Raw genomic sequence first — 17815 nt, forward strand, 5'->3', positions numbered from 1 at the left:
CTCCATTGTCCTGGGCAGTCACTCTTTTGAATAGTTCTTTGAAAACCTTCCTTGTAGTAGGCCTCCACCTAGACTTACCACGGGAAACTGAAATCCTGCACCCTTTCATAACTCCAAAGCAGGGCCCTGGGCATGTGCTGTTTGTACAGTAAGGGCCACACATGGTCTAAACAACACAAGCATACTGAGCTGACCAAAGGGCCATGGGAGTTTAAAGGAATGGTGGTAGCACTAAGATCACTGAAGAGCCAGCCTTATTAATTAGACAAATGAGTGGTTTGGGGGTGTAGGAAAGACACTGTCTTCAACCGCATGTGACCTGCTGCCCAGAATGCAACACATGTGACTGACATCCTAACTCAGACTTCCTATTGGCCTTCTCTCCCATTTGGCCTGATGTCTGAGTGTCCGCTTTGTGTGACTGTATCCCTAAGCATCACCATTCATCCTGGATTAAGCTTAAGAAAGCACCAAAACATATGACAGTCAGTATAATGTTATGACCTGGAAGTCAGAAAGCCTGGCTTTGCATACCCACTCAGCTACTCTCTAGCTGTGCAACCTTGGCAGGCAGATTCCCCCGTCTGTGCCTTCATTTCCTCCTCTAAAGAGTGGGCTCATGGCATTCCCATGTCATGGGGCTGTCAGAACTTCATATAGCATTACCCACTGTGCCTAGAAGTAGGAAGCAATCACTAAGGTTTATCATTATCATCAAATACCATTAGGACAGACAACTAACTAAGCATTATCTGGCACAGAAAATTACTATTTTGCACATGTAAAAATGGTTTACCATATAAAACAGGCTTTAAAAAAATGTTCTAGCTATTTTTTTTAAATTCAGCCAGAAAAAAAGATTAGTGGTTGAAAGACTGCTAAATTGAACATATGTGAAATGCTAATTTAAGTAGAGTGTGAGGGTGAGTAAAGCTGTTTTAAAAAATGGAAGAAAAAAAAGGACAAAAAGGCTAACAGCAAAGTTGAGTGGGAAAAACACACAGTGGAAGAACAAGTTTATGCAAAGTTTGTCCTCCTTCTCAGAGGAATGGAGGCTCATGATGGGTGGGATGGAGGGAAGTAGCTGAAGAGGAGTGGGAGGCTGCCAGCACCCTTCTCCATCACTTGAGTCAGGATCCTCCCTGGCAGCTAGGTCCCATGGGACTGCTGATTGGAGCATTCAGAGACCACTTGTTACATGCAGCCACTGTGCCGCTGTGTTCATAGGTCCATCCATTCTCAGGCAGGTAACTATAGTTACCCTGTTTTTGACATATGGAAAGGATATGGGACCTGCCTACAGTGTCGGTCTCTTACTGGCCAATGCTCAGCATCCTGAAATAGCCTTTGGGGAAAGCCCAGCTCTGGAAATGTCTACTCTGGGAGTGTGTGTGTGTTGGGGGGGTGGGGGTAAGGGGAGAAGAATCTTGAGATTCTGATTAAAGCAGGACTTGTGCCCCATGGATAATGATACTGTCAGACACAGAGATGACCTCAGTCATTCCTGAGATTTCATGTGTGTGTGTGTGTATGTGTGTGTGTGTGTGTGTGTGTGTGTGTAAGAATACTTTTATAAATTAAAAGAAATGCTCTAGAAACAATTTTGTGGTGATAGTTAATTCATCAACTTAACAAATATTTATTAAGGGTTGATTAGGTGCCATCAAGGGGATACAGCGGTGAGGGAGACACATTTACCCCTAACACAGGACACTAAGCAACAACAAAAAGTGTGGAACAAACTAGGACAGAAGTTCAGGGCTCAGTGGGCACGTAGCATCCTGGTGAGCCTCAAAATACTCCAAGAGTTAGCAGATTCCATGCCAGTGTTATCACCAACAGCTACCTATGTTGAATATGCCCTTTTAGGAAATGGTGAAACTATGTCTGCACACCTTGTTTTTTTTGTTGTTGTTGTTTTCATTTCATTTCATTTTATTTTATTTATTTTATTAAATCTTTATTGTTCAGCTGAAACCGGTTTGGCTAAGTGGATCAGAGCATTGGACTGCGGACTGAAAGGTCCCAGGTTCGATTTCGGTCAAGGGCATGTACATTGGTTGCGGGCACATCCCGGGTAGGGAGTGTGCAGAAGGCAGCCAATCTATGTCTCTCTCATTGATATTTCTAACTCTCTGTCTCTCTCCCTTCCTCTCTGTAAAAGATCAATAAAACATATTTTTAAAAAAATCTTTATTGTTCAGACTATTCCAGTTATTTCTCTTTTTTCCGCCCATAACTCCCCTCCACCGGGTTCCCACCCCACCCCATGCACTTACCCTTCCCCGCAACTGTCCTCACCCATAAGTGTATGATTTTTGTCCAGTCTCTTCCCACACCCCCCACAACCCTTTACCCCCAAGGATTATCAGTCCACTCTCTTTTTATGTCCCTGATTCTATTATATTCACCAGTTTATTCTGTTCATCAGATTTTTTTTTTATTCACTTGATTTTTAGATTCATTGTTGATAGGTGTTGCTTTTTTTTTCTTCCATAATTTTTATCTTTACCTTTTTCTTTCTTTTTAAAAAAAATATTTTTAATATATTTTATTGATTTTTTACAGAGAGGAAGGGAGAGAGATAGAGAGCCAGAAACGTTGATGAGAGAGAAACATTGACCAGCTGCCTCCTGCACACCCCCGACCAGGGATGTGCCCGCAACCAATGTATTGCATATATGCCCTTGACCGGAATCAAACCCGGGACCCTTCAGTCCGCAGACCGACGCTCTACCACTGAGCCAAACCGGTTTTGGCATCTTTTTCTTTTTCTTCCTCTTCTTAAAAATACCTTTCAGCATTTCATGTAATACCGGTTTGGCGGTGATGAACTCCTTTAGCTTTTTCTTATCTGTAAAGTTCTTTATCTTACCTTCAATTCTGAATGATAGCTTTGCTGGGTAGAGTAATCTTGGTTGTAGGTTCTTGCTATTCATCACTTTGAATATTTCTTGCCACTCCTGTCTGGCCTGCAAGATTTCTGTTGACAGTCACATGGGTGCTCCCTTGTAGGTAACTAACTGTTTTTTTTCTTGTTGCTTTTAATATTCTTTCTTTGTCTTTTGCCCTTGGAATTTTAATTATGATGTGTCTTAGTGTGGTCCTCTTTGGATTCCTCGTTTGGGGTTCTCTGCACTTCCTGGACTTGTAAGTCTATTTCTTTCACCAGGTGTGGGAAATTTTCTGTCATTATTTCTTCAAATAGATTTTCAGTATCTTGCTCTCCCTCTTCTTCTGGCACCCCCATAATTTAAATGTTGGTATGCTTGAAGTTGTCCCAGAGGATCCTAATACTATCTTCATATTTTTGGATTCTTTTTGCTTTTCTGGTTGGGTGTTTTTTTGCTTCTTCATTTTTAAATCATTGACTGGATTCTTGTGATCTTTAGTCTGCTGTTGGATCTCTGTATATTATTCTTTATTTCAATCAATGTATGTTTAATTTCTAGTTGGTCCTTTTTCACATTCTTGAGGGTCTCGCTAAATTTATCAGCCTTTTCCAGAAAATTCTTGAAAAACCTTATAACCATGGTTTTGAACTCTATAACCAGTAGTTTGCTTTCCTCCATTTCTTTCATTTATGTCTCTACATTTTGGTTGTTCCCTATGTTGATATAGTGGCTTTGTGTGGTAGATGTCCTATAGGGCCCAGTGGCTCAGCCTTCCCAGTTACCTGAGGTAGACACTCTTGGTGCACTCCTTTGTGGGATGTGTGCACAATCTTATTGTAGTTAAGCCTTGATTGTTATTGGTATCACTGGGAGGAATTGACCTCCAGGCCAGTTGGTTGTGAGGATCAGCTGTGTCTATGCTGGGAGAACTTCTGTGCTGGAGACACCCTTATGAGGCAAGACTTGCTTCAGTGGGACTTTGGTGCTCACTGAGTCTGCCCCCTGAGTGTGTCCCTTATGGATCTGAGGAGTTGTATTCTGGATGGTCCTATTTTGACCCCTGGGTACTCTGACTCTTGGATCTCCAAGGAGGTGCTAATTTAGCCACTGCATGAAGCCACCCAGTAGGAGCTATGAAGAGATCTGCAGATTCCTCTTTTTTGTTTGGGTTTTGGAGGTGCTCAGAAAAGGCCCAGCTGTGAAGCAATGCAAATTGCTGTGGGACCTTGGTCCTTCTTTTGGATGTTCTGGGTCTCTCTAACTCATCTGCAATTTGTTAGGTAAGTTTAGATTTCAAAGACCAGGCCATTCATATGCAAAAGCATCTGCACAGCTGGGGTGGGGCAGAGTCTCAGGGTGGAGCAAACAGCAATGGCTTCCCGTCAGTCCTGCCCTAAGAGGCCCCAGTGTCACAGTATCCCTTGGTAATTGCTGCAAGATCTCTGAGAGAAGGCCGCCTCTGAGTTCCGGCCTATGCCAAACAGTCCAGTTTCTCCCCTTATGAGTCTGGGATCCAGAGTCTTGCCTGGAACTGGAGTTCAGAGGAATTGGGAGCATTCCTCCCTCCCTCTCACTAAAAATTAGTGAATGTCCTCAGATGAGGATTAAAAAACACTCAGAGTTTGGTGAATGTCTTTAAATCACTAGGCTACTCTGATTAATGGAGATCATAAGCTTTGGAAGTAACCTGACCCTAATTCAAATCCCAACTCAGCACAGTCTGAATTTTAGGCAAGTCCTTTAACGTGCTGAGTCTCATTTTCATCACATGTAAAATGGGGAGAATAAAACCCAGTTGGCAGGACTGCTAGGAGGATTGAATAATTAGGAACTCAATGAAAAAAAATCTTATGTTATTGTCATTAACAGTATAACTTCACTGTTATACTTCTGTATACTCACAGAAAATACTAACATTATGTTTTCTGTACATTATTCTTTGCTTGAAGTCACTATTTGGAAAACTTTAAAAAAATACAGTAGGAGGCATTATTTGCAAATATCTTCTCCCATTTGGTTGGTTACCTTTTTGTTTTGTTGATGATTTATTTTGCAGTGCAGAAGCTTTTTAGTTTGATGTGGCTCCATTCATTTATTTTTGCTTTCCTTTCCTTACCTTTTGGGTCAAATTCACAAAATAACCTGAGACCAACGTCCATAAGTTTAGTGCATATGTTTTCTTTTCTGTATTTTATTGTTTCAGGTCTTAAATTCATGTCTTTAATCCATTTTGAGTTAATTTTTGTGTATGGAGTCAGGCAGTAGTCTACAAGGGCCTAATATCCAAAATATATCAATAACTCATATATCTCAACAACAACAAAAACACCACACAAATAATCCAATTAAAAAATCGGCAGAGAACCTGAATAGACACTTTTCACCAAGAAGACATACAGACAGCCAACAGAGATATATGAAAAGATGCTAACTTCACTAACTATAACTTCAAAACCACATCACCTCACACCTATTGTAATGTCTATGATCAATAAGACAAAAATAAGTATTGGGGAGTGTGCAGAGAAAAGAAAACCATTGCACACTGCTGGTGGGAATAGAATAATAAACTGGTACAGCCTCTCTGGCAAACAGTATGGAGATTCCTAAAAAAAAAAAAATTAAGAATAGAGATACCATATGATCCAGCAGAATCTCATCTATCTACTTGAAAAATTTGAAATGACTTACACACACACACACACACACTCCTATGTTTACTGGAGCATTATTCATAGTGGCCAAACATGGAAACAACCTAAGTGTCTTTCAACAGATGATTGGATAAAGATGTAGTACATATGTACAATGGAATACTACTCAGCCATAAAATGATGGATATAAAACAAAGCAACAAATGAACAACAACAACAAAAACAACTCAGAAGGTAGAGGCAGAGAATAAAGAGAGTAAAGGGGTCAAAATTATGGTGACAGAAGGAGACTAGACTTTGGGTGATAAGCACACAATGCAATATACACGTAATGTATGGTAGAATTGTACACTTCAAGTATATGTAATGTTACCCATTAATGCCACCCACATAAATTTATTTTTTAAAATACTAGGGCCATTCACCCATGTGGTCAAAAAAGATGACATGGTGTTTTCCCACTTGTACTCTGCAAACATGAAACTGGATCAGAAATCACACTGCCCCAGGTCACAGAATTCTGCCACAAAATCCCTGCTTGTACTTGGCTCACAAATCCATACCATGGGCTTGTCTACTTCTAGACGCCCCACACTGCTGACCACTCAGGAAATTATTCCCTTTCATTCTGGCCCCCTGCTCCCTCCTTGGCATTCAGGTGTGGGTTTCCCTCTCTGTGAAATCAGTGGCCTTGCTTCAAATCTCCTTCCTGCTGTTTTCAGTGGAGTTCTGCAAAGTCACATGTGATAGCATCTTTCATATTTCCAGTGACCAGATTGTCTCTCCCTAGTGACTAATGTCAATCACCACTCCCCTGAGATCCAATTTTAATGAGGAGTCTCCACTTAACCTACAATAACATTCAATTCCTGTAAAGCCTGGGAGACAAAAATGGGCTAAGAACTGTCCCTCTGTTAACTCTGGGTAACCTCAGAAAGCTCTGCTTTTGCCCAGTGGTTGAACATTGAGCTATAAACCAGGAGATCAGAGTTCAAGTCCCCATCAGGGCACATGCCTGGGTTGCAGGCTTGATCCCCAGTGTGGGATGTGCAGGATGCAGACAATAGATGATTCTCTCTCATCATTGATGCTTCTATCCCTCTCTCCCTCTTCCTTCCTCTCTGACATCAATAATAATAATAATAATAAAGCTCTATTTCTTTCAAAGCAAACCCTTGTGATGGGCCAACTTATTATAGAAACTATACCCTCTCCCCCACTCAGGTAATTTGATACTCCTATTTATAGGACCAACCTCCAAATTGCACGTTCGTGTGTGTGTGTGTGTGTGTGTGTGTGTGTGTGTGTGTAATAAAGAAGTCATTTATCACAGTTGAACCAAAGTAGAAGGATTATATTTATTCAATAAACTTTTTTTTTTTGAGAACCTACTATGTGCCAGACCTGTTCTAGCTGCTGAGGAAAAAGTTGTGAAATATCAATGAAATAGCTAAGAAGTTATCATAAAATATTCAGCATTGGAAAAAGGAGTTACAGAGCCAAAGAAAATTATACATTCAAAAGAAAACTGAGGCAATTCTATAGGTTATTTTAGCCACCCTCCCCCAAACCAAACCTCCCCAAACCCAGCAATCTGCTGATCATTTATTCATGATATGTGATATAATAATTATGAACTTGAACTAAGCTGCTGAAACAGAAGTTGAATTATGTCTCTCCCTTACCTAGTAGTCAGGGAACCCCTGTCAAATTATTTCACATCTTTAGGCCATAAAATCCTTACCTGTATCATGAAGTTACCAATGGCACCTGCTCATAGAGCTGTTGTAAAAATTACATGTAATGCTTATATTAGCATGCAGTCTGACACAAGGTAAGTACTACATAAAATTTTATTATTATAACTGTTATTATTCAGATAAAATATCTTTAATCTTAATTATTTAGATAGCTCAATTGTTCTATTCATGTCTTATGATTTCGAACATCTTCCTAAGACTCTATGAGACTTGTGTACAGCTGTAAATTCAGAGGCAAGATAATATACTTGAGAAAGGATTAGTAGACTGACTGTCCATGAGAAATTCAGAAACTCGGCCTCTTGGTTACCTCCCGAGGTCACCAAGAGCTACTTTGTATTTCCCTTCCCTTCAGCTCTTGTGGAATGATTGGGCTGTATCAACAGCAATTTTAAACAACAGTAAACAAAGTCCATCCTTTAAAACCAAATCCTAGAAAGTAAGCTAAAGAGAGAATAAACAAAGAAGGCTTCTGTCCCAACATATTAGAACTAGCTTCTCTTTATCAGGAGTGGTTCAAATGAAAATAGAGGGAAATTGTTTAATAGGAAATATTGAAAAGTGCTACTTTTAATCCTTTATAAACTTTAATTTTTAGTTGTGGTATAATTGACATATAACATTATTTTAGTTTTGGTTATATAACATAATAATTTTATTTAAGAATATATTGTGAAATCATCACCAAAAATTTTCATTTCCAATGATGAGATCTTTTAAGATCTACTCTCTTAGCAACTTTCTAATCTACAATAGAATATTATTAACTATAGTGACCATGCTGTATATTACATTCCCCAGAACTTATTTATTTTATAACTGGAATTTGGTACCTTTTGACCATCTTTACCCATTTTGCCCACCCCCACCTCATGCAACCACTAGTCCACTAGTCTATTCTCTTTATAAGTTCATTTTTTAAATTTTTTCTTTAGGTTCCAAATAATTAAGATTATATGGCATCTGTATGACTTATTTCACTTTTCATAATGCCCTTAAGGGTCCATCCATGTGGTCATAGAAGGTAAGATTTCTTTTTTTATTTTATTTAAATATATTTTTAATGATTTCAGAAAGGAAGGGAGAGGGAGAGATAGAAACATCAATGGGAGAGAATCATTGATTGGCTGTCTCCTGCACGCCCTCTACTGGAGATTGAGCCAGCAACCAGGGCATGTGCCCTAACCAGGAATCCAACCTGTGACCTCCTCCTATTTCATAGGTCAATACTCAACCACTGAGCAGGCTGGGTTGCTGCTGATACAATCCAATCATTTCACTAGAGCTGAAAGGAAATAGAAAGTGTTCATCCATTCAAGAACACTTAGGTTATCCAATGCCATGGGCATTTTAAATAATGCTTCAATGAACATGAGGGTGCAGGTATCTTTCCGAATTACGTTTTTTTCATTTCCTTCGAATAAAAAGAAGTGGAATTGCTTGATCATATGGTACTTCTAAACTTTTATTTTTTGGCAAAACTTCTATACCGTTACCAACAGTGTACAAGGGTTCCCTTTTCTCCACATCCTTGCAACACTTATTTTTCATCTTTTTGATAAAAGCCATCCTAATAGGTGTGGGGTAGTATCTCACTGTAGTTTTGATTTGCATTGTTTTCTTTGAAAAAAAATTCAGATCCTCTTTCCACTTTTTAAATCAGTGTGTGTGTGTGTGTGTGTGTGTGTGTTCTACTACTGAGTTATATGAGTTCTTTATATACTTTGGATATTAACCCCTTTTCTGATATATGTGATGTACACATATTTTTTCCATTCCATAGGTTGCCTTTTGTTTTGTGGCTGGTTTCTTTCGCTGTGCAGAAGTTTGTCAGTTTGATGTAGTCCCACTTATTTTTGCTTTTGTTGCCTTTGCTTTTGGTTGGTGTCAAATCCAAAGTATTATCACCAAGACCGATGTCAAGGAGATCACCCAGTATATTTCTTCTAGTTTTATGATTTCAGGTCTTATGTTCAAATCATTGATCCACTTTGAGCTAATTTTTGTATATGATGCAAGAAAGCGATCCAGTTTCATTCTTTTGCATGTGCGTGGCCGTCCAGTTTTCTCCAAACCATTTGTTGAAGAGATTATCCTTTCCCTATCATACATTCCCAGCTCTTTTGTCATAAATAAATTGACCATGTGTGCATCGGTTTACTTCTGGGTTCTCTATTCTGTTCCATTCGCCTAAGTGCCCATAGAGGTGCTATGCAGCAATTTTATAGTGTGAGTTCTACAATACTTTCCCTGAGAATCAGCTAATAGTTTGATTTATTGATATTTTTCTGTTCCTTGGTAAGCTCTCAGCAACTCCCTGATGCTGTGATTATGAGGAATTTTATTTATAAAGAGAAGAAAGATCTTATATTAGAAGAAATGTGTTTTAGTGAATTACTTGGAAGGTTTAAGACAAATACTTAAATGTCATCTCTTAAAAATCTCTTACTGTGTACTACTCAGGTGTTACTATTTTACTGTCTTTATGCATCATTGCATACACCCAGGAGTTACACATTTCAGGAAAAACAGTTGGACAATGGCAATGGTGGTCAGTCCATTCGGATTAACAATTTCTTTAGGCTCTTCCAGTCTTGCCACATCATTTTCCCTTCTACCAGGAGAAATGTGTGCATTAATATTTCCAGGGTAGTGGACATTTCTAGCCTATTGCTATTTGGCCCCCGGTATTGGCAACCTTAAGTATTTTCAACCCTGAGTGCCAGCCTACTAAGTGACAAGAAACTCTGGTTCTGGCAAACTTGGGCAAATGCACATGTCATACCTTTCCCAAAATTTGTCATTTCCTTTCTCTTGAAATCAGCACAGCCCATCTTCCTGAGGCCTGGTAAAGGAAAAGGTGCTTTTGAACCCTCGGGATTAGACAATTTACACACAGACTCACACCTTCACAGACTGGCATCCTCCCTCTCTGGCTTACTTTCTGACTTTCCAATTTGGATGGCAGGGTGGAGGTAAGGATAGTTCAGCTTTGCGGGGCTGGAAGCATCTCTGGCAGAAAGCATGCATAAGTGACTGAGAAACCCCTCTTAGGCTGGTGCTTCCCCTCTGGGGTCAGGACTCTCCTCTGGCATTCGCCCCCACCCCCTGCCCTCCACACCTCTCACCCCTCCCCCTCCCTGGGCAGTCCCAGCGCCAAAGTCCCCGCCCCCTCTGGCTTCCAGGAGTGGTTCTTAACCTTTTTTGGGTTGGAACCTACAGAAAGCCATGGACCCTCTCAGAAGGGGATGAGTCTGGGGGAAAGTTTTTCGAAACTTTCAGGAGGCCAAGGACTTGAAACACACCCCCAACTGTAAGATTAGGAACCCAGTTCCTAAAATTCCTGGCTTGGGGTGATTAGATAACAAATGTAGTCCTCAGTAAGACCAAGAAGCGAAGGCGCTTCTGCACTGGGCCACTTTCACTTGTGAGAAACCAAAAAGAAAGGGTTTGGAGGAGAGAAGACCGGGGAGGAGAGAAGAGGAAGAGGACTGTTGCAAAAAGATGGGAACATAGGAGAGATAAAGAAAAAAGGAAAGAGAAAAATGCGGGGAGTTAGAGGAGCGCTGAGGAAGGAGTGGAGACCACGGAGGGGGTGGGGTGGAGGGAAGCCGATTCCCAGCGGCCTGGAGAGCCAGCGCGGCGGAGAGAGGAGATTGGAAGGGAAAGCAAACGGGGAGGAGAGAGGGCAGAGGAAACGAGAGACCCGGAGAGGGACTGCGGGCGCCAGGAAAGAGACCGCAAATCAGCTCTCTCCCCCGGGTCCGGGAGTCCCCGCAAAGCTCAGCTCCACGCGGCAGCCCTGACCGCGACCCGCAGCCCGCGCGCTCCCGGCGCCCCCGGCCGCCGCCTCCGGACGCCGAGGCCGGAGTCCCGCACGGCCGGGCCCGCGGGGCCGCGGTCTGGAAGGAGGCGGTCCGCACTCCTCGGCTTTCCCCACCCCTCCTCCTGGAGGCGGCACCGGGGTATTTGAGCGGCGGAGGACCTGCGCCCCCCCCCCCCCCGCCTCCGCCCCCCATTCAAGACGCCGCTCCGCTATCCGCGCCAGCACAGGGCGCCGCCGCGCCTCGGAGCGCACGGTCCGCGCCTCCTCCTGCGCGCTCCCCGGACAGTATGCTGCCGAGCGGCGGGGCCGTAGTCCTCCCAGTGCTCCTCCGGCGGCTCCTCCGGCGGCCCGGGCGGCTCGGCTCTCGGCAGGCGGCGGCGGTGCTCAGTCGAGCGCAGGCGGGACCCTCGCGGCGGGACCTCAGCGACTCCTAAAGCCCAGCCCCGGCGGCGGGCGCCGGCCTCCGCGCTCTCCGCGGCCGCCGCAGCCGAGGGGGCAGGTGGGAGGGGGTGAGGGCGGCGGGGGAGGGTGGGGAGCACCATGCAGTTTGTATCCTGGGCCGCCCTGCTAACGCTCCTGGTGCGGGATCTGGCCGAGATGGCGAGCCCAGACGCCGCGGCGGCCGTGCGCGCGGACAGGCTGCACCCGAGGCAAGGTAACCAGGCTCCGGCCCCGGCCCCTCGGCCCCTGTCCCCTCCGGCCCCTGTCCCCTCCGCCCCCGGACCCTCCGGACCCCCCAGTCTCCTCGCCCGGAGCGGGCACCACGCGGCGGGAGCCTCTGTCCTTTTCCTAGAAAGAATAATTTCCCGCTTCGCAGCCTCTCCCTTCTCCAGGTCATCCCCGGCCAATTCGCAGAGAGTGGCATTGGGGAAGGAGCTGATCTCCCACACCCTCTGCTTCCAGCCCGATCTTCCCCCTCCCCGACCTCTGTGCCCCTAACCACCGTAACTTAGTAACTGAGGGCAACGGCTAGCAGCTTGTTTTATTTTGCTGAGGGTTGTGTCAGAGTCTGACATTACTTTTAGTTTGTTGACTTGCTCACTTTTCCTGGCTCCTAAAGTTGTATCCTCAGCGTCTTGCACGTTTCCTGGCTCTTCCTAGCGCACAGTAGGTGCTCAGCAAATATGTGTCCGCTGACTGAGGGTGAAGAGGTTGAGTCAAGTGGGAAAAGAAAACCCCCCGCTGGGAAGCCACTGAGGACAAAGCCCCCCTCACCTTTATTTTAATTTAATTTGAAACTTTTGGAAAACGGAATGACCGGCTGTGTCTGCTTCTCTCCGCAGTGAAGTTACTGGAGACCCTGAGCGAATACGACATCGCGTCCCCCGTCCGCGTGAACGCCCTCGGGGAGCCCTTTCCCACCGACGTGCACTTCAAACGGAGGCGCCGGAGCGTTGACTCCGCCGCTGACCCCTGGCCTGCCTCCTCCTTCTCCTCCTCCTCCTCCGCCGCCGCCGCCTCCTCCCGCGCGCACTACCGCCTCTCCGCCTTCGGCCGGCAGTTCCTATTCAACCTCACCGCCCAGGCCGGCTTTATCGCCCCGCGGTTCACCGTCACCCTCCTCGGGGCGCCGGAGGAGAACCAGACCAAGTTCTATTCCGAGGACGAAGCCGAGCTCCAGCACTGTTTCTACAGAGGCCACGTCAATGCCCAGCCCGAGCACACGGCGGTCATCAGCCTCTGCGCCGGCATGGTGAGTGGGCACCCCGCTCCCCGCGCCCCTCCCGCTGCTGGGAGAAGTCACTGCTCTCCAGCCCGAGACCCTCCCTGCGCGGCCTCCGCTGGGGCCTCGGTGTGAGCTGGGAGCCTGGGGTCGGGGTGGCGAGCCCAGGGCGTGCGCCTACACTCCAGAGGCGAGCGCGCGTCCGCCCCCTCGGGGTTCGGGAATTGGGGCGCTTTCTAGGGTCCTGACCCTGCTCAGCTGCGCTTGGTGACGGCTGGGAAGTTGGTTTCTACACTCTGGTCGCCCTGGAGCCGCTGAGTGTGGGGAGGGCCCGACTCCTTATTGGTGCGCCGTGAGCTGGGGGTGTGGGCAGAGGCTCCCCGGGCCTGGGTGCAGGGACTTCCCTCCGTGTCTCGGGGAGAGCCTTGCGTCATCTGGAGTCCGCGCGTCCTCCCCCGGCCTTTTTTCACGCGCCAGGAACCTCGAGGATCACCAGGATTGACAGGGAACAGGTCCCATCAGCGCTCGGGGGCGGGCAGAAGGCGGCGCTGCCTCGGACACTGAATTAGGGAGGAAACGGGTGGTGGGGTGCGGCGCAGTCCCACTCTGCACCCTAGCGGTGGGGTGGCACGGAGAAGCAGACAGATTGAGGGAGAGGCGGAGACGTCAGTTTTGGGGGGGGCTTCTGTCACTCCTTGGAGTTTCCCTAGAATCAGAAAAGGGAGCCTGCGCCGCGCGTTTCCCCAGAGAGGGAGGGCTAGAGCGCGGGCGGCCACTTCCCTGCGTAGCCAAGCACAGACTCAGCCTGGGATCCAAGCTGGTGTCCTGACTCCCCATCCCCCACCACGCTTACAACCCCCTGCCCCATCGCCCCCCCCTCCCCCCCACACACACACCCGTGGCATTTGGGACCCACAGTGAGCGTCTGGCCGGGCGGACGGCAGTCCTTGACTTTCTCAAGCCACTTGCGTCGCTGCCACGCGGTGTGACGCAGACGCTTTCCCGGGTCAGGCTCTCCCGCGCAGGGCGCCCGAGAGATGCGTTAGTCCTCCCTCCGCACCCGCACGCCCCTGTCACCTCTAAAGTGGGAGCACGGAGACTTACCCTCCCTGGTGCTCGGCTACCCCTCTCCTCCGCGCTGCTGCTGCGGTCCGGCGAGTCCGGCGATCCCCGGGGGAGGTCGCATCCATCTCCGCCGCCGCTCAGCGGAGGAGCGGGGTGGGGAGCCTGGGGGGAGGCAGGGGGAGCCTCCGGGGTGCGGGCGTCAGGATGAGCCCCCTCAGCCCCCAGCACAGAGCCGCGGGGCGTCGGGGAGACTGGGGTGGGCGGAGACGGAGAGAGGGTGCTGGTACGCCATCGCTGCCTGCAGACCTAGGTAGGCTGGAGCCCAGGAATCCTTCAGTTCTTCCAAAGGTTCCAGCCGGCCGGTGTGGGCATAGTTCGGGTGCCGGAACCAAGGACATGCATGCAGAACCCAAGACTGTAACCCCGAATTTCAGAGCCTAAGGGGTAGGGCTGCGCCCACACGTCCAGTTTGTAAACAGCCGTTACTCCTCCCCTTCCCCGCCTCCACACCCACGGAGTGGCCCCTGTGGTTGTAGGAATATTTTGCTGCGCAGGCCCTGCGTTCCTATTGGCAGGTCAGGCAGCAGCTCGCACGTGGAGCTGCGAGTGGTGGTAACTCAGGCAACCTGGGCCTGCTTCCTCAAAAACGGTGCCTAGACCCTGATAACCCTGTTTATACTGCATGTCATTTGCGATCTGCCTCATTTGGAGCAGGGGGCAGTTCTAACATGTTTGCACACGGCATGGCAGTGGTTAATCTATCCCCCAAACCTTTGCCACTTTGTCTTCCTTCTGAAACTTGTCTTTCTCCCCCTCCCTTCCCCTTCCCCCAAGACTTCCCCTTACCATTTTCTGTAGCTGTGGAATTGTGATGTTCCCAGTGGCCTAAAATCTCCCAGGAAATCTCCTAGGAAACCTTTCCCTCTTCAGAGTGGACCATGCTATTTCTGCCTCCCCCATCACCACACACACACACACACACACACACACACACAAACACCTCTCTGGTAAAATATCAATTTCCTTGAATTCCATCTCAGACGTGTCTCTTACCTTTTCTGAGCATCTCTACCCTAACTCTAACCCTCTTCACTTCTCTGCCCTCATTAGGACTGATGTCTAAGAAATATTTGTCTCCGGCTTTTCCTCAGACTCTTCTCTCTTAAGCTCTGCCACTAACAAACGAATGATCATCAAGTGCAAGGCCACATCGTTCTCCTGCTCACCAGCTCTGCACAGCGCATGCCCAGTCACAACTGTGAACTCCTGGTCCTTGAGACCATCTGCAGTACTTCTCACCCCTCTTCCTCCGGCAGGCCCAGGGGCATCTCTCAAGCTTCCCTCCACAAGGCCTGTATTTCAGGCAACCTGCTTTTGCTTCTTTTTCTGAATTTCCCTCCTATCCGAATCCTGCCTCATTGCCCTTGGGCCTCCAGATTTATTTGTTCACCTCACCCAGCTTCACCTTCTCAATGTTGAAGTGTAACTTCAATGTAACTTAGATATCTTCCTTCCCAGGAAACGTCTTCCTGGTCCTACGGATTGCTGTCATGTCTCCCTCTTCACCTTCATAGATGCATATGTGCATGTGTATTTCTCTTATGTTCTTGTATGCGCTCCCCTGTATTATAATTATAGTTATTGGTAGGCTTCTGAGCAGCACTCCCCTGTGGGAACCAGGGTCAGCTCCTGCATTGAGCATCTACACCCTGGTGGTCAGTGCGCATCATAGGGACTGGTCGTTCTGCTGTTCGGTTTATTTGCATATTAGGGTTTTATTATATGGGATAGCCTGTATGTTTGAATAAATGTTCACTTGACCAAGAAAGAATTACTCTTAGATCAAGCAACTACTTGTGAATCAACAGTAACATTAATTTGGCTCCATATAGGTACCATTTATTGACCTCTTATTATGTGTCTTGCCCTGTAATGAGTGCTTTATATAGCATCATCTCATACAAAACCCTCACAACAATCCGATGCTCAACTCATTTTACAGACGGAGACAGTGAGGCATTGAGAGTTGGAGGCTTGCTCAAAATCTCATACTCACGAGTGGCACAGCTGGGGTTCCCACCCGTCTTTCTGACCCATGCATCTAGCCACTCAGAGACTGAATCTGTATCCCTAAAGAGAATGTCATTTAAAAAGGCACTGCACTGCCCTGGCCAGCGTCACCCCATGCACCAAAAAGTGTGGGTTTGACCCCTGGTCAGGGCACATTCCTAGGTTGCAGGCTCCATCCCTGGTTGGGGTGCACACATGGGGCAACCAATTGATGTTTCTCTCTCACATCCATGTTTCTTTCTCTCTCACTCTCTCTTTCTAAGCATCCATAAAGACACGTCCTTGGGTGAGGATTTAAAAAATAATAGTAAAGATAACATAAAAAGGCACTGGACTGAAGATGAGATTCCTGAATTCTAGATTCAGCTCTGGCTCTGTTCAGCTGCTCTGCACCACCAAAGGGCAGCTGTGGACAAGCCGCTTTCTCCCTCAGTTTCCCTTTCACCAGAGGGGCCCGACCCTCACCAGATGAACTCTCGGGTTTTCCCCCAGCACTTGTGGCCTGTGTCCAGTAGGCTTTACATATAGTAGTATCTATGCTGCACTGTGTTCAGGGAACACCAGAGTTGAACATTGGAAACAGAGAGAGCTTCCCGGGTGAGAATACATTTGTTAAGTCACTTGGCCAGAAACCAGCTACTCTTTTGCTTACTCTGTGCACACGAGAGCTGTTCCCCTTTGGAGCTAGTGGCCCCCTAATTCATGTAGAAAACTTAAAAACAAACAAACAAACAAACAAACAAAAACATAGATGCTAAACCTTACCCCTGGAAATTCCAGTTTGCAGATAAGGGATAATGCTCGGAATCTGAATTTTTAAAAAGTTCCCAAACAATTTTGAAGCTTAGCCGGGTTTGGAACCTGCCCAGGCCTAATGCTTCACACACTTCATCATGCATAAGGATGCCGTGGAGTGCTCATTCAAATTCCAGCTCCGCCCTGCCTGCCCTGAGGTTTTGATTCAGTGAGCCAGATTTGGGGTGAGGCGTGATTATTGGAATTTCTAACACATTTCTGGACGATGTTTATAACCTTTATGGACAGTCATTTCCTTTGTCTCCAGGGAAAGGTAAAGGTCTCTGTTTTTCCTTTCCTTTTTTTCCCTACCGTAGTGCAGGAAAGGAAACAATGGAAGATGAAAGAAGGGCTTGACTTCTGACACATTACACAGCATGGGGAACTTTTTCTCGCTCTTGTAACGTTTTGTTTGGGTGGGTCACCCTTGAGGCATCATTCCTCATTGCAAAGTGTGGGTATGTGAGAAGGGGAGGAGAAACACTTGCCTCTTCCAGAGCACTTAGGATGATTGGCAAACACAACTGTATCCTGGCGGGGAGAGGCTACCATCACAACAAAAACCACTCATGTATTCTAAGCCCTTACAAGGTGTCGCTTTGCTGAGCACTTGAAGTGCATTATCTCATTTAATCTGCAGGATAATCCTTTATAGGAAGTATTTTTATTCCTAATTGAACAAGGAAGCTGAGGTTCAGCATTTAAGAAACTTGTCCAAGATGGGTGGGTAGGCGGCTGTGCTGGGGCTGGGACCTGTGACCTGTGCTGGGCAGCCTGGCCCCAAAGCCTGGTGGTACCGAGTCACTCCCTGCAGCAAAGGGAAGGCTGGGGTGCCGAAACTAACTTGGCTCAGTGGATAGAGCATCGGCCTGCTGACTGAAGGGTCCCAGGTTCGTTTCCAGTCAAGAGCATGTACATTGGTTGTGGGCACATCCTCGGTGGGGGTGTGTAGGAGGCAGCTGGTTGATGTTTCTCATCAATGTTTCTAGCTTTATGTCCCTCTCTCTTCCTCTCTGTAAAAAATCAATAAAATATATATTTAAAAAAAGGGGAGGCTGGGAGAGACTCATGTGCCAGTGTCACAGGTG

At 46.8% G+C, this 17815-nt stretch overlaps 1 protein-coding gene and 1 long non-coding RNA gene across 11 annotated transcripts in view; one reads left to right on the plus strand and one right to left on the minus strand.

Annotated features, from left to right (window-relative positions):
* Window positions 1-14330, minus strand: part of LOC118715042 — a 260489-nt gene extending 246159 nt beyond the window's left edge. For both annotated transcript variants that reach the window (XR_006741062.1, XR_006741063.1), the window contains exon 1: window positions 13902-14330. This is a non-coding gene — a long non-coding RNA (uncharacterized LOC118715042). The remainder of the gene's footprint in view (window positions 1-13901) is intronic.
* The window catches only part of ADAMTS9 (ADAM metallopeptidase with thrombospondin type 1 motif 9), a 155636-nt gene continuing 148714 nt past the window's right edge, over window positions 10894-17815 (plus strand). For 7 of the 9 annotated variants that reach the window (XM_036430618.2, XM_045578960.1, XM_045578958.1 and 4 more), the window contains exons 1-2: window positions 10894-11789; window positions 12418-12827. In XM_036430618.2, the coding sequence (XP_036286511.1) occupies window positions 11675-11789; window positions 12418-12827 (525 nt within the window). In that variant the 5' untranslated portion in view covers window positions 10894-11674. The remainder of the gene's footprint in view (window positions 11790-12417; window positions 12828-17815) is intronic. The other 2 variants (XM_036430616.2, XM_045578956.1) reach the window with 1 other exon arrangement.

Source organism: Pipistrellus kuhlii, unplaced genomic scaffold (genome assembly GCF_014108245.1).
Source record: "Pipistrellus kuhlii isolate mPipKuh1 unplaced genomic scaffold, mPipKuh1.p scaffold_m20_p_11, whole genome shotgun sequence".
NCBI classification, from domain to species: Eukaryota; Metazoa; Chordata; class Mammalia; order Chiroptera; family Vespertilionidae; genus Pipistrellus; species Pipistrellus kuhlii.